The sequence below is a fragment of the Medicago sativa genome, chromosome 3, assembly GCF_051527215.1.
Source record: "Medicago sativa cultivar Bolivia chromosome 3, Bolivia_mono, whole genome shotgun sequence".
NCBI classification, from domain to species: domain Eukaryota; kingdom Viridiplantae; phylum Streptophyta; class Magnoliopsida; order Fabales; family Fabaceae; genus Medicago; species Medicago sativa.
This window is the reverse complement of record NC_140751.1, coordinates 47,057,499-47,073,406: the sequence shown is the minus strand read 5'-3', so window position 1 is coordinate 47,073,406 and position 15,908 is coordinate 47,057,499. Positions and strand designations below refer to the sequence as shown.

The 15,908-nt window shown below is 35.5% G+C and overlaps 1 protein-coding gene across 2 annotated transcripts; it reads right to left on the bottom strand.

Annotated features, from left to right (window-relative positions):
* Positions 1-9: 9 nt before the first annotated feature.
* LOC146937792 (Protein kinase superfamily protein) lies at positions 10-4,266 on the bottom strand. Of its 2 annotated transcripts, XM_085751916.1 has the most exons (8): positions 3,859-4,266; positions 2,701-3,411; positions 2,490-2,594; positions 2,197-2,319; positions 1,719-1,889; positions 1,508-1,637; positions 1,208-1,417; positions 10-522 (listed from the first exon to the last, which is right to left on the bottom strand). In XM_085751916.1, the coding sequence occupies exons 2-8, from the start codon at positions 3,342-3,344 to the stop codon at positions 388-390; spliced, it is 1,518 nt and encodes a 505-aa protein (XP_085608042.1). In that variant the 5' UTR covers positions 3,345-3,411; positions 3,859-4,266; the 3' UTR covers positions 10-387. The 2 variants fall into 2 exon arrangements, with proteins under 2 accessions (XP_085608042.1, XP_085608041.1); XM_085751915.1 differs by having other exon boundaries at positions 1,508-1,889.
* Between the last annotated feature and the right edge of the window lie 11,642 nt (positions 4,267-15,908).

The following is a 15,908-nucleotide window of genomic DNA, read 5'->3' as shown; positions in this document are numbered from 1 at the left end:
AGAAAATAATTTAAAACAAAGGCATATCATAATTCATAACCTCACTTAATGTCCTTTTGTAGCATATACATATAACTTAAAACAAAATCCAAGAAAAATGAAGCCTTATATCTAATTTTCACCAAATATCAATTTTTTCTTATCACCATTCTCCATCAGACATCTGTACAAAACTAACACACTCCATCCTCCTTGCAAATATGGTGTGTAATGGTCTTAATTAATCCTTAATCATCCAACTGAGGTATCATCTTTTATATAATTCTCTTTTCAGATGCAGCAAAAAAGTTTTTTCAGCACAAACTTGTGATAATGGTGTTGGATTGGTTGCTGAAAACAGCACAAAGCCAACTTGAACACCAAGGTTAAGTCACGTGATTCTTAATTCTACCCTTGAGTCGTCTCAGGTGCGCATTCTTCAGAACCTTTCGTCTTATCAGCAGTATCAGAAGGACCAGAGATATCCTTCAGAGATTCAACAATGTCTATGCTGGCGGTGCGGCTTTTTCTATTCCTTCGATCCTGAAAGGGATACCAATGACATGTTTAACTTAAATTAGGTTAAGAGATGAATATTTAGTTCATATAAATTATGAAAAAAGTCATGCATACTGCTTCAAAGGATGAGTTTTGCGAAAGCAAAACGGGTTAGCCATCATCATATTAGTCTTTCAAGTTCATCAATAACTCCACACAAATGGAAGCATAACACAACAAACATTAAAATGAAATCTAGCATTCTTTTTGTAATATGACAATCATTATACTATCATTTACTATTTTGGATGACTGTAAAGCGTGACTAACTACTCATGAAGGCACATTCAATCTATGTGGCACCTACATTCGAGATTCAAGGCACGTTCGAGTAACTGACATGTGTCGGTGTCTGACAGCAACACCATACTAACACTTGTGATTAAATACAATCACATCTATTTTATCAAATTATTACAGGTGTATCTGTCAGTGTAGGTGTCATGTCCGGTGTCGGTGTTAATGTAGTGTCGGTGTCATTGCCAATGCTTCGTAGCATTTAATTCCATCCTCAATACTCAACGATGAAGACATACCAATACAATAGCTCTTCATATCACTCACATTAGAATGTCATGCACAGAAAAGCTATGTAAAAAGTATGCATTCGCAGTGATGTAGCATAACAAAAGCAAGGAATCGATAGACAAGATAAGATAATGAAAGGAACCTCTCTGAATGGATATTCATCAGCTTCAAGCATCCTCACAACCTGACTCATTTTGGGTCTCTTCTCTGAATCAGGATCAACACACCTAAATGCAACAAGAAGGGCACGCTTTAAAGCACGTGTTGGTGGTTTCACTTCAAGGCTAGAGTCCACGACTTCCTCAGCTCTCCTTGAGCCCACCATCATCTTCAGCCACTCAACAAGATTCACCTGTCATCAGAATAATAAAAATCTTATCAGCTATATGAAAGGCAATTGTATCATCGCTTTCGATGGAAAACAGAGACGCATATTTGAAACCTCATTGGCAGGACGTGTATAGTCTACAGGGTCCCTTCCGGTAATCGCTTCTAGTAGGAGAACACCAAAGCTGTAAATATCACTCTTCTCGTTTAACAGGCCAGTATTAGCATATTCTGGTGCAACGTAACTGAAATGGAAAACAGAAGTTAGTTTCCATTTGTTAAATCTTTCAAATACATTTGAAAAATAATGAAAAATTTCAGCATACCCAAATGTTCCCATTACTCTGGTGGTTATGTGACTTTCTCCGGAATCCAAAAGTTTGGCTAAACCAAAATCAGAAACCTTTGCATTAAACTCGCTATCAATTAAAATGTTGCTTGACTTTATATCACGGTGAACAACTTTTGGTTCTATTGCTTCATGAAAATAAGCAAGCCTGCCACAAGTCACGGTAAAATGGGGATTTTAATTAGTCGTAAATTTAGGTCTAAAGCTGAAACTAACATAGCAGGTACATACGAAGTAACTTAAACAAATTTGAGGACGTGTAGGAAAAAACTTAACAATTATCGACATAAACTCTCAAATGACAGGTCACAGGACTTCGATAAGCATATCATAAACATCTCAAATTACGGAACATGAAATTCAGACGATCGTGATTTAACAAATCAATTTTGCACAAGACAGCAATGGAAATGATTGACATCGTTCATGTTTCCAATTTTTCTAATTGAACTTACGCTTTCGCTGTGCCGAGAATAACTTTCATGCGAGCTTCCCACGTAAGTACTCCATGTTGCCTCATTGCCCCATGTAACCATTGTTCTAAGTTGCCATTGTTCACATACTCATACACAAGCAACCTGAAAATCAGTTAGAAACTAAATTAATTATGAAACAGAGAGGCATATAATATAATAAACAGAAGAGCTTCTGTTAAAAAAATTTACCAACAGAAAAGATTGTCACAAACGCAAAGTTTGAAACGTTATCGAGTAGCGATTTCGACACATTTAACGAACATAAGGGTTACCTGTGAACTCCTTCTACGCAAAATCCAAGTAAGCGCACAAGATTTTTATGTCTGACATGACCTATAGCCTCGACTTCAACCCTGAATTCTTTCTCTGCTTGTCCCCTATAAAGAAATAAAGGACATTGTTTAAGAACGAAATAATCTCAATAAGATAAGTGCCACAAGAGAAAACTAAAAAAGTATTAATCAAACCCTAAAGTGCCCTTACAAGTTGTTAAGAAGTCTCTTCACCGCCACCTCAGATCCATTGATCAATCTTCCTTTATAAACAACTCCATATCCGCCCTCACCAATCACATTTTCAGCAGAAAAACGGTTAGTCGAAAGTTCGAGATCTCTAAGTGTGAACCAATGACCCCATCCAAGATGAGAACCTTCAGGCAAGCCAACCAGAGGAGATGCAGTTACCATATACTGCTTCTTAACAGTTCCAAAGTTTCCATCCTCTGCTGACATTAAACTTAATCCTCTCTCGTGGTGATAAATCGAACTACACTGACTGATATTATCAGGATCACTGGATTTTCTCAAATGAACAAACAACTTATCTGAATTCTTATCACTTGTCATGTTGTCGTGGACATGAATAGACACACTATCTACTTGACCGTTAGAAGGTTGCACTTCAACCTTGTCAACTTTAATATCCTTCGAGACATGCGGTATTTGAGATGACGAGTACTTGTCTACAGACCTCCTTGTTTTTCTCCGAAACGTTATCCATATAGATAACAAACAAAGAATCAGAACTATAAATGCACCAACAGCTAGTCCTATCAAAACCCATAATCTCAAACCCAAAAATGAAGTCTTCTTCGACAATTCCATTTTCAAAGAATGGTTGGAAGACATAATTGGATGCAAAAACTCAATCTTTATCCTCCAAATTCTTCTCACAGTAGAATCAACACATTCTCATCTGAGTACAAGAAAAAACTCTAGTTCAGTACTTATACACAAATCAAGAACATTCTAATTTACAAACAAATTTTCAGTTCTTACACTCATAAACCAAAAATAAAAAACAAATTCAACAATTCTACTAAATAGTAACTATATTAATTGCATTGTAGCTATATCAAAATCCAAATTCAATACAATCTGCAAGTAACATTCCGATAAATTGCGAGAATTCAGGTGTTCCAAACCATAAACTAATGTGATGCTTCAAATATTCAACAAATCAAAAACCCATTTGCAATTACATCCATATCACTCCAATAAGAAAAGACACAATAAATTCACAATTTATTTATTGGATAATACAAATCACAAGCAAAAATCCAACAACAAAACAAAGTAAGCTAGCAATAGCATCACTTATGATCCAACCAAACAGTGATATACAGAAAAACAAAACAATCACCTTTGTATTGATCTAAGTTACCCTCTTTGATCATCTTCCTTCAACACTAATAAAAACCAAAAGGGTCTTGTTTATAACCCTCAAATTACTCATATATCTGCAAAAAAACGTGAAACAAAAACTACAAAGCCTTACACAATTCAGAAACTACAAAAAGATGCAATTTTTTCAAAAGGGTCAGTGAGAAATGAAAAATGAAAGCAATGTCAGACAAAAAAAAATGATATTTTTAATGCAAAAAAATGCAGAAGAAGAGAGAGAAGTGAGGAAAAGGGTTTGGTGTAGTGTGGTTGAGGAAGATGAGAGTGGGACCAAAACAAAGGTGGAAAGGAAGCTTGGTTTGTAATGGAGGAAACACAGAGAAAGAGAAAAAGGTGAAAGAGAAACAGTAAAGGTAAAGCAAAAAATGTGAATGTGATGAATAGGTGTATGCATTTATAGCTTGTAGTGGAAAAGTGTACTTGATTAAGTTGACACAAAAAGTAATAAAAGGTGTGGAGAGAGAGAGAGAAAGAGAAGTGAAGTGAGAGAGTCAACCTCAATCCTACAAGGATCAACTCCAATCCAAATCTAGTTTGTCATGAGTTTTACAATATATTCCCTTCGGTCTCAAATGTAATAAACTTTATAAATGATGTATGTGGTCTATATAAACCACATACATTATTTATTGAATGAATCTAAAAAGTAAAAAGTTTCTTACATTTGAGACCGGAGGGAGTATTGTTTGCTACCTTCCTCCATACTATAATTTGCAAAAATAGTTCATTTTAAAATTAATATTAGTTGTCATTTTTAGATGTATTTATAATTCAATCAAAAAAAATTATTTCTAATTCAATCTAAAATTTTACATTTTAAATTCATTCAATTAATGATGTATATGGTCTTTATTATAGATCACATACATCATTTAATGAATGAATCTAAAATATTAGTTTTTGCTTATAATAGTGACCGGATGGTGTAATTAATATATGTATGGATCGGGGTTCAAATCCTAGACACCTCACTTACTCACTTTTAAGGTGAATTTTTCTAACTGTTTGGCTACTTTGACAAAAAAAAAATATTTCTAATTAATATTTTGTATAAATATGTCATTCTGATGATGATAGTGAATATAGTAGTAGGGTTTATTTGCTAAATTTAAAATTTTATTTATATTTTTAAAAGTGAGTGAAATAAGTAAGTGTGATAATGATTAGGGATGTTGGGAGTAATAGTATGTGACCAACTATTGAAGACATTATTTATTAGCTAAAATCCAAATTATTTTTTGCTATTTTGAAAATAATTTGGATTAATTATATGGATTTTTTACCAAACTTTGATGATATTTATATAAAACTCACTTTATAAAATAGAATGTGTAAAAATATGTATTAAAGAATTTATTAGTGGTTATTTACTTGCTGAATTATCCTATTGACACGAAAAGAAAAAAAATAATGTTTACAAATATAGAGATATGAAACATAATTTTTTTTCTTGTTTATATAATGAATTTGAAAATTTTCTATTGTACTAATTATATGAGACAATTTCATTTATTAAAATGACCAACCAAAACACAATTAAAGAATAATGAACCAAAACAACTTTTTATTATGTGAACGATATAGTTTAGATGAGTTGGACACCAAAAGACTTATCAGACTTAGGATGCAGATAAAAAAAACTAATATCATCAATAATTTTTTTTCCACACAATCAATTATTTTAAGTTTCATATGGTCATTTGAAACATTGCATCACATTGCGACTGTGTGCACAATATTACTCCTTCAATTCCCTCTCTTTCTATATAGATAATTTTCTCATTTTTTATATATTAAGAAAAAAATGATTGTGTAATGTGTATGTATATTTTGTGTATAACTATTGAAGGTAATATTTAAATATTGAATTTTTATCTTGAAGGATATAATAAATAAAATTAGTTAGGATTATGTTTAGAAAAGAAAAGTAAACATAGATAATAATTTTAAAAAATTCCTTATATATTAAAGTGCAGCTTTTTAAAATGGTGTTAAAGGTTAGAAACAGATGGAGTATTTTCCTAAACTGAGAGTGGAATCAGGTTTTCGATAACCATAGAGTATATCAAAGGGTACAGAAAATGTTAACATTTTTTTTTTGTATTTTTCATTTGCAGCTGGCAGATACATTTATATATTCTAGTTTTTTGTTCAAGGAAGAAACTTTCAAAATTGTTTCCAACTATTGAATGTGATGGCACTGGCACAAACTTTATACTAATTACTATTAACCAATGCATAGTTGATTAGCACATGGAATTTGACATTTTTAGTACTTGTAAAAATAAACACAAAACAGTCCACATCCATTCATAAGTCTTGATTAATATAAAAATATAGGAGTACTACATAAAAAACAGATTGAGCATACCATTAGTTTAATGTCGAATTTTTTTTGAGAACAGTTTAATGTCGAATTAAAAGCTGCTCTTTTTGGTACAAATTAAAAGCACTTTAAAATGGGAAAATACTCACCATATAATACTTATGGCAGGATTATTTTTTTATCGGGTTAACAAGTGTTCTAAAAATATTAGTTAAGAAAGCAAAAAATGAAAAATATATATTGAAAATAATTAACAAATTTTGAACTTTACGTCATCAAACAACAAATGATCCAAATGAGACGGACAAGACACAAAGAATCTAATTTCATCATTCAAGGCACACTCATAGTTTGCTAACGAATAAACACACTGATTAACTTCACAAAAAAATATATTTAACAACCTCCCACTCAAAATCAGATATATAGGTAGAGGGGATCCCATTTATTTTATGATATAGTGTCTCAACTTTTTTACAATTACCTCTGTCATTTCCATGAATATAAAAATATATGTATATATTTAATTATGACGTGTCAAGTTTGTGTCTATGCAGTAGAAACTCTTTAATTTAATACTCGGTAAATTAATAAACTCTCTAAAATAATAAATTTGTCCGGTCCCGACTTGGGCCAATGTAAAAAATTGAAAAACTCGATAAAATAATAAGATAATAATTTTTCGGGAGATCCCTTTATAATTTTCGGTCCCAAGAAAATCATAAATTAATAATTCACAGAAACTGAAAAAAAATATATTAAGAATACATTGAACACATTTGTTCCTCTTGTTTACATTTACTGTACTTCAAAAGTCATTATTGATTTCCAATGCATATGAACACAGTAGTTACTAATTTACGTTGAGTCCCAAGGTTCGCTGCAACGTAATTCTAAGAGACATAGACTAATTTGCCTTTTTGTTTGGTATGTACAGTATAATTACTTAAAAACTCTTTAAATTAATAATTATTAATTTATCGATAAATTAATAACTCTCTAAATTAATAAATTTCTCCGGTCCTGATATTATTAATTTATAGAGTTTTAACTGTAGTTAGATGGATGGAAATAGATTGTCTCAAACTACATAGAACCCGACATCGAGTTACCAATCTGACCGAATCTGCTACAACAAAACCCAAACCGAATCCAACACCAGACGGAAGCTACGTACATCGATTCAAATCAGCCGAATCAACATCCGACACGGCCGAACTCACGTGACAGTTACGACGGCGACAACAAACATTCAGGGGACCACTCAAATCGGACAGCATCTTCATCATCAAATCCGAACCACCAACAACAACGGACCAGAGGCTAGGCCAAGGCGAGCGCGAACCAGCAGAACAACAACAACCGTCACCGGCAATCGACGTAACCTTAAGCGATCCGGAACTCCGTTACGAGGTAAAATCCCTTTCGTTTTTGAATCTAATTTTTTTTCATTATCTTTGTTCTTTTTTTGGGGAAGAGAAAGGTAGGAGAAGAAATAATAAAAAGGAAAAGGATAATTGAAAGAGAATGAGGGATTGAATCAAAAAAGGAAGATGAAAGAGGAGTAGAAATAAGGAACCGAAATGAAGAAGAAGAGAGAAAGAACACGTCCTTGTTCCTGTAACATAAGAGAGAGAAAGCAATTGATAAAAATGAATGAAAAATTAGTCTCACACCCTTTTTATGCTACTGGGTCAACCCAGTTAACCCTACCCGCTCCAGGAACTAGTCCGACCCGCCCAGCTTGTTTCAGCCCAGTCTGCTCACTTTTTTAATTCCTACACCCCCCTAATACTGTTGCACCACCCACCTTGTGATTGAACCTTTTTTATTATTTCGAGTCTTGCATGCATTTTATTTTTATCTCTTAGCATCATTATTGTTTATATTTTCTCATGCATATTTTAGGATTAGATTCGTTATTTTGTTCACATATATCGTTTATTTTAAAGCAAGAAATTAGAATGTAAATTAGGCTTTAATGTAAATATTTATTTTATTGCAGACCTTAGAATGTAAATAGGCTTTGATGTAATAACTTAGGTGCATGTGTGTGCGTGTGTGTGTGCGTGTGTGTATGCCTCTTATTTCGTTTCTAGATTAGGTTAAAGGTGTTCGTGGTGATCCAACATCGCCACGAAATACCCACGCTTTTATTTTTTTATGCTCCATTAGCTATTATTCAAAAAACAACAAAAACATGCAAATAGTTCAAAAATCACAAAAAATATTTTCTTAAATAAACCTTGATCCTAAATCAAGTGACGTCCTTTTTTATTTTCTTTCCTTAATCAAACTTCAATCAATTTAATCATATTTCAAGTCATTTTTCTTTAATATTAAAACACACAAACAAATTCATTTTTGCCACTTGGCTTTTCATTTTAAAACTTTTTTCAAACTAATAAAAAACACACAACCAATCAAACGTCAGTTTTTACCACGAACTACGTGATTTTGATCCCTCACGGGTACGTAGGCAGAGGACTTTGTTCTTCCAAATCAATAAAATGTAGATAATTAGGTCTTCCTTTTTTCATTTCAAATCCCTTTATTTTTTTCAAAAAAATAAGCAAGTTATAGCACACTAATTAAATAAAACTAAGAGGTTCCCGTAGAGTACTACGGACATAAAGGGTGCTAACACCTTCCCTTTATGTAACTAACCCCCGAACCCTAAATCTTTTCAAAATGGGGTGGTTTGAACTTTTTTCCCCTTTTCTTTAAAAAATAAAATGTTCAGTCGTGAAATAATTAGTGAGTCAAAAAGCTAATCAAATAGCCTTGATCTCCAAAAAATGACGCGACAGAAATGGCGACTTCACTGGGGACCCCCCTAAGAGGGTTAAGCCTAACTTGGTCTTATTTAATATTTGTGCTATAACTTGCTTAAAAATAAAATCAAAAAAATAAAAGATGGAAATACTTGTATATATGTTCTCTCTTCTTCTTCCTTCTTTCTTAACGTGAGTGGTGAGATAAGTCCTACACCCGGACTTGAGGGAAACATAAGATAGGATGGTGGTATAATCAAAGTCCCATACCGAGAGTAAGTTTCGGGATATGGCACATGTGATAACCCCACTCAACGGAGGTCTCTTGGAAGTAATTTATGTCGACATGAGTAGTCGTGATTGGCATTGCTATTTTCAAGTGACTGTTAATGTTGAGGACCTTTAGTTACCTTTAACCCATCTTGGCCTTTTAGGACGTAGTGCGGTGGCTAATCAAGAGTAGTCTTGAGTTATTTGATACGCGATACTACACTCAGACGAGACTTTCTTACGAACATTGTTGGACCGGAAGTAGTTCTGCAACCCGATAATGTTCGGGAGTGGTTGATAACTCTGGGAACTTGGTAGAACCCGTGATACAGGTACATTTGAAACCATAGTCCTTACCAAATGGCGTTGTTACCCTTGACTCCAACATTATGGACTTAACCACACCATGTTTTCTCCGTTCTTTAGCATAATCATGCATACATGCATTCATTCATAAAAAAATTTCTCATCAAAACATTGAAGGACTTAGATAAGTTCTTGTAAACATTGGATGTGTGGACCTTATAAAGAGGGACACCAAGGAATACAGTTTCAAAAGTCTTAAACTAGACCTTAGCTTTGTTGGGAACCGTTTTTAATATCTCAAATTATCAAATGAAACAATGTTCCTTATGATGTTTACAATTACTTTGACAAATCATCTGATAAAAAAAAATGTGTCCATTTTTTGCATAAGCATGTCATGCATCATTTTTCAGTCTCAATTTCGAGTCTCACAAATTTTTCTCTTCCGTAAAAAGGTCAATCCAACAGTAAAGTGGTCCAATGTCGTCCTTCAATTTCAGTTCGCATATGCAGACATTCGTGCAAACACAAAAGACGGATCAACTTGAGCAAGAGGTCCACGACCTCCGCGGAGAGGTGACAACGCTTCGGGCCGAGGTAGAGAAGTTAACTAACTTAGTATCTTCACTGATGGTTACACAGGTTCAGCCACTATGTCCCCAACAACCTCGACAACAGGCTCTGCAACAGTTTATTCCTCAAAACCAGGCTAAGGGGGCACCGAAGTTTGATCCAATCCCTGTGAAATACGCGGAGCTGTTTCCTACACTGCTTAAGGAGGACCTAATCCAAACTAGACCACCTCCTCCGGTGCCGAAAAGATTGCCAATGGGGTATAGAGCTGACCTTTCTTGTGCATTTCATCAAGGGGCACCAGGTCACGATATCGAGCGATGTTTTGCTTTCAAGACTGTAGTTCAGAGGTTAATCCAAGATAACACCCTGTCCCCCGAAGGCCAGCTACTTGTCCAGCCACAACCTCAACAACAGGCTCCAAAAGCACTACAGTTTGATCTGATTCCTATGAAGTACGCGGAGTTGCTTCCGTATTTGCTTAAAAGGAGCTTCGTACAAACAAAGGCACCTCTTCCAGTACCGAAGAAATTGCCGGCTTGGTGGAGACCTTATCTCTTTTGTGTCTTCCATCAAGGGGCACAAGGTCATGATGTTGAGAACTGTTTCTCTTTGAAGATTGAAGTCCAGAAACTGATCGATGACAACGTCTTGCCTTTCAAGAATTTGAATCCGAGCGTGTAGCCGCAATTGGGTCGCTGTCAATGTTCTTTCTACTACTCATCTGCTCATTTAATGTGTTTGTTGTTTGTCTTTTCAAAAAAAAAATCCTTTCCTCCTGCCCGAGACGAAAGTAAACTTGTGTAGGGCTTTTCGCTTCATGTATTTTCCATCATTAATAAAAATGTCGTTTTGATCCCGACTTTGATTTTATTTTGTGCTTATTCTGGAAAAATGGTAATACAAAAAAACCAAAAAAAAAAAAAATTTAATCATTTCCACATATCTGCATAATTATAATGTTTATATCAATAATCAAATCATGCATTAATAAACCCGTTGAACGCATTAACCATGTATTCTCTCCCAACTTTGAGTTCCTTGTATCTGAAGCTGAAGAAGGAGAATGAAGAGATTCCCGACAAGATCACTCACATACTGGGGCATCTTAGCCATTGAAGCTGCAAACATAATATCAAGGAGATTGTCCAGAAGATGACATTCGGTTACAAAGACTGCCCCGGGGTGCTACCATTCGCTTTGCTCAGACATCGTACTTCAGTACACATTTCAACAGGGGCAACCCCCCTCCTTCCCCAATATGCAACATGGAGGTCATGCTTCCTGTGGAGGTCGAAGTCCCGTCAATAGGAGTTCTGCTAAAGTCCAAGCTTGATCGAATTTAAACGCATGACGACCTTGTACAAATATATCAAAAGAAGTTTGAAACAAGCTTCTAACGAAAAGGTTCGTCCCCATGAATTTCAAGAAGGGAACTTTGTACTACTTTTCAACCAGACTCCAGTGGCAAAGGTGGATGCCTAACTATGAAGGCTCGTGTGCAATGACTTTCGCATTTATGGATGGTGACAAACTGACACGTCCTATGAACGCTGGTGCAGTCAAGAAATACTCTGTCAAAAAATAAAAGATCGATGAGTCGCAAATCATAAAATGCGGCTTAGGCAAAAATGAGCGTCTCGGTGGACTGAAAACCCGAAAGGGCGGTCCAGGCAAAAATTAGAGACAAAAAAAAATGATGATTATCCTGATAGATTGAAAACCCCAAAAGGGCGATCTATGCAAAAGTTAAGGATAAAAAGACAAAGTAACTGCATCAATCAGCACAGTCCACTTGGGGCATCCAGTCGTCAAAAGAACCTCTGATTCGAAACGTCCACAAATCAATGACTCAAAACAGGGGCATTCAAAGTTGTTAGAGAATATAACAGTTATTGTGTTCAATGTACCTCCCATTATATTTACCATTTTCCAAATTTTTCAAAGATCCGTGGGGCCACGCCATTGGTAGGCCACCACTCAATTCATCAAACTTGAGCTTGTGCCATTTATTTGGAATTCTCATTCATTCTACTTGCAAAATTTCTTCTATTCTTTGATGGCAACACTTAAAGCAAAAAATTTAAAATACAAAACTTTTTTTTTACATCGTTTGAAAAGTGTGAACAGCAAACACACTCTCTTTGAACTCGTGAGTAGTTGAAGCGTACATCAGCATGCGCCTTGAGAACGGTTACATTCCGAAAGAGAAACATGGCTAAGCATTATGGAGAGGACTTTTGCTTCAAGCAAGATGCTTTTACAGTCAAAAAAATATATATACAAAAGGAAATACAAAAAATAAAAATGCTCGCTAAGTTGAAAACCTGAAAAGGTGGCTTAGGCAATAGAGAGCGTCCCGGTGGACTGTAAACCCGAAAGGGTGGTCCAGGCAAAAATTAGGGGCACAAAAAAGGAATATACTCCCGGTGGACTGAAAACCTGAAAGGGCGGTCCAATCAAAAGTTAGGGATTTTCAAAAACAAAAAATATGCAAAAAATGACTGTTGAAGCATGCCGATGGAAATACACTCTGCGCCGGTTTACAAAATGGCGACTTCTTCCAGATTCTTTTGGTTAACAATGGGCTTTATCCCCAGGAGGCATCTGTTGCTACCTTGTGCATGATTTTACACCGTCAATGGCTCAATTTATTCACAATAATATCATCTTCAAGGAAATTTGCCAAGTGTTTGTGCTGCGATGTCAGTCCACCTCTCATCTTACATGTCTTGTATTGTTTCATCGAGTCACTTGTCACGTACAGTTTATACAGTCATACAAGTTACATCCATACATTCATACAATCATACATTCATACATTAATACTTTCACATATTCATACATTCATATATACACAACATATACACAACATCATTCATACATGGTTGCATCAGTCACCCATAGTCTTGGTTGGTCGTATCCCTTCAGTTCGGTCTTCACTTACCATTTGGTCCAGGTTAATCACCTGCCAATATCTTTTATGCCTGTTGGACCGGGTTAATCACCTGCCAATATCTTTTGTGCATGTTGGTCCGGGTTAATCACCTGCGAATATCTATTATGCATGTTGGACCGGGTTAATCACCTGCCAATATCTTTTGTGCCTGATGGTCCAGGTTAATCACCTGCCAATATCTATTATGCCTGTTGGACCGGGTTAATCACCTGCCAATATCTATTATGCCTGTTGGACCGGGTTAATCACTTGCCAGTATCTTTTGTGCCTTTTGGACCGGTTTAATCACCTGCCAATATCTTTTGTTATCCTTGGTGTCAAGCGAATAGCTTGCAAACCTCTTTTGTTATCCTTGGTGTCAAGAGAATAGCTTGTAAACATCTTTTATTACCTATGTGCAAGCGAATAGCTTGCAAACATCTTTTATACCTGGAGTCAAGCGAATAGCTTGCAAACATTTTTTTGTCACCTATGCGTCAAGCGAATAGCTTGCAAACATCTTTTGTTACCTATGTGTCAAGCGAATAGCTTACAACCCTCTTTTGTCATCATGTGTCTCAAGCGAATAGCTTGCAAGCCTCTAATGTTACCTATATGTCAAGCGAATAGCTTGCGAAATTCTTGTCATATAAAAATTGTCATCCCCAGCGTTAGCTGTTCCAGTGATGTCATTAGTCAATTTCAATTTCAAAAGTGTCATCCCCAACGTTAGTTGTTCCAGTGATGTCATTAGTCAATTTCAATTTCAAAAGTGTCATCCCCAGCGTTAGCTGTTCCAGTGATGTCATTAATCAATTTCAATTTCAAATGTTTCGTCCCCATTTTATCGTTCAAGAGATGTCACCCCAAAGTTTTTGTCTTCACACAACTGTCAATACAGTAGTAGACAATCATTTTCCCCAGTGAAACTACATTCCCTCTAGCAGAGCCGGATCCCTTTTCTTCAACGAATTTGGGTACCTCGTTGTTGTTTCTCGTCTCAGTCAAGTCATATTTGTCGTCCTACATTCATACTCGCATCATGAGCATTTCACGATATCTTAGGTCAAAAATTGGTGTACTTTTATATTTAAGTCTCTTCGGTCCGTCAAATCAAAGATTCCATCTTCAAATCTCCGGACGAAGAAACTTAAATAGGGGCATCTGTCATACCCCAATTTTTGACCTAAGGATCCTACATTCATACACCGACACGTGTCACCTGACCCTGATCAGCCTCTGACTTTTCAGTGAAAAATTCAACAGAGAGGTATTTTAAAATACCTCATTTTTTTTAATCTCTATTTCCATCTTTTAATTTTAATTTAATCTTAATTTTATTTTTAATTTTTAATGAATCAATATTTCCTTTTATTTTAATTACTTCTTTTTAGGATAAGTCTAATTGTACAAATTTGCAGTCACCCTTTTTATTATTATTTCTTTTTATTATTATTATTTGATAAAACCCCAAAAATATGCATAGTCATCCTTTCTTTTATTTTCTTTATTATTTGTATTATTATTTTATTTTTAGTCCAAGTCCAAAAAGTGTCCACGTTCAACCCAGCCTGTCAATCCCAATCCATGTTCAAGCCTCATCTGCAAAGAACACATTCAGGAACAGAATTCCTCATCTTCTCCTAATTCCAAGCACAAGTTTCTGCTAATTTGAACAAACCCTAACATCCTAATCCTTGTACTATAAAATAAACCTGCACACACACAGAAAGGGGGGCCGAAATTCACACCAAAACCTGCACACAAATTCGGCCAAAATTTCATCGGAATCGCACAACACAAAATTCATCACAGAACCAATTCCCACAACCATTTTCACGCACAAGGCCAATTTTTTTTCTTCACAACCGACAACAGAACAAATCAACAATTTTACACGCACAAATAGCCAAGACTCAATAGAAAAAGCCAATATTTTAACGCATAAAACAAGCTAAACCTGCAAAAATTTACAAACACCAAATCAATTTCCAGTAACACAAATTCACAATCAACCAAAACCTTCCAAACCAATTCAATCCTCATTGAACCCGACATCGAGTTACCAATCTGACCGAATCTGCTACAACAAAACCCAAACCGAATCCAACACCAGACGGAAGCTACGTACATCGATTCAAATCAGCCGAATCAACATCCGACACGGCCGAACTCACGTGACAGTTACGACGGCGACAACAAACATTCAGGGGACCACTCAAATCGGACAGCATCTTCATCATCAAATCCGAACCACCAACAACAACGGACCAGAGGCTAGGCCAAGGCGAGCGCGAACCAGCAGAACAACAACAACCGTCACCGGCAATCGACGTAACCTTAAGCGATCCGGAACTCCGTTACGAGGTAAAATCCCTTTCGTTTTTGAATCTAATTTTTTTTCATTATCTTTGTTCTTTTTTTGGGGAAGAGAAAGGTAGGAGAAGAAATAATAAAAAGGAAAAGGATAATTGAAAGAGAATGAGGGATTGAATCAAAAAAGGAAGATGAAAGAGGAGTAGAAATAAGGAACCGAAATGAAGAAGAAGAGAGAAAGAACACGTCCTTGTTCCTGTAACATAAGAGAGAGAAAGCAATTGATAAAAATGAATGAAAAATTAGTCTCACACCCTTTTTATGCTACTGGGTCAACCCAGTTAACCCTACCCGCTCCAGGAACTAGTCCGACCCGCCCAGCTTGTTTCAGCCCAGTCTGCTCACTTTTTTAATTCCTACACCCCCCTAATACTGTTGCACCACCCACCTTGTGATTGAACCTTTTTTATTATTTCGAGTCTTGCATGCATTTTATTTTTATCTCT

Coding starts and splice junctions, on each gene's coding strand:
- LOC146937792 (XM_085751915.1), bottom strand. CDS start 3,344: ATGTCTTCCAACCATTCTTTGAAAATGGAATTGTCGAAGAAGACTTCA. Junction 2,595..2,700: donor AAGAGACTTCTTAACAACTT/GTAAGGGCACTT, acceptor ATTTCTTTATAG/GGGACAAGCAGAGAAAGAAT. Junction 523..1,207: donor ATGAATATCCATTCAGAGAG/GTTCCTTTCATT, acceptor TATCCCTTTCAG/GATCGAAGGAATAGAAAAAG.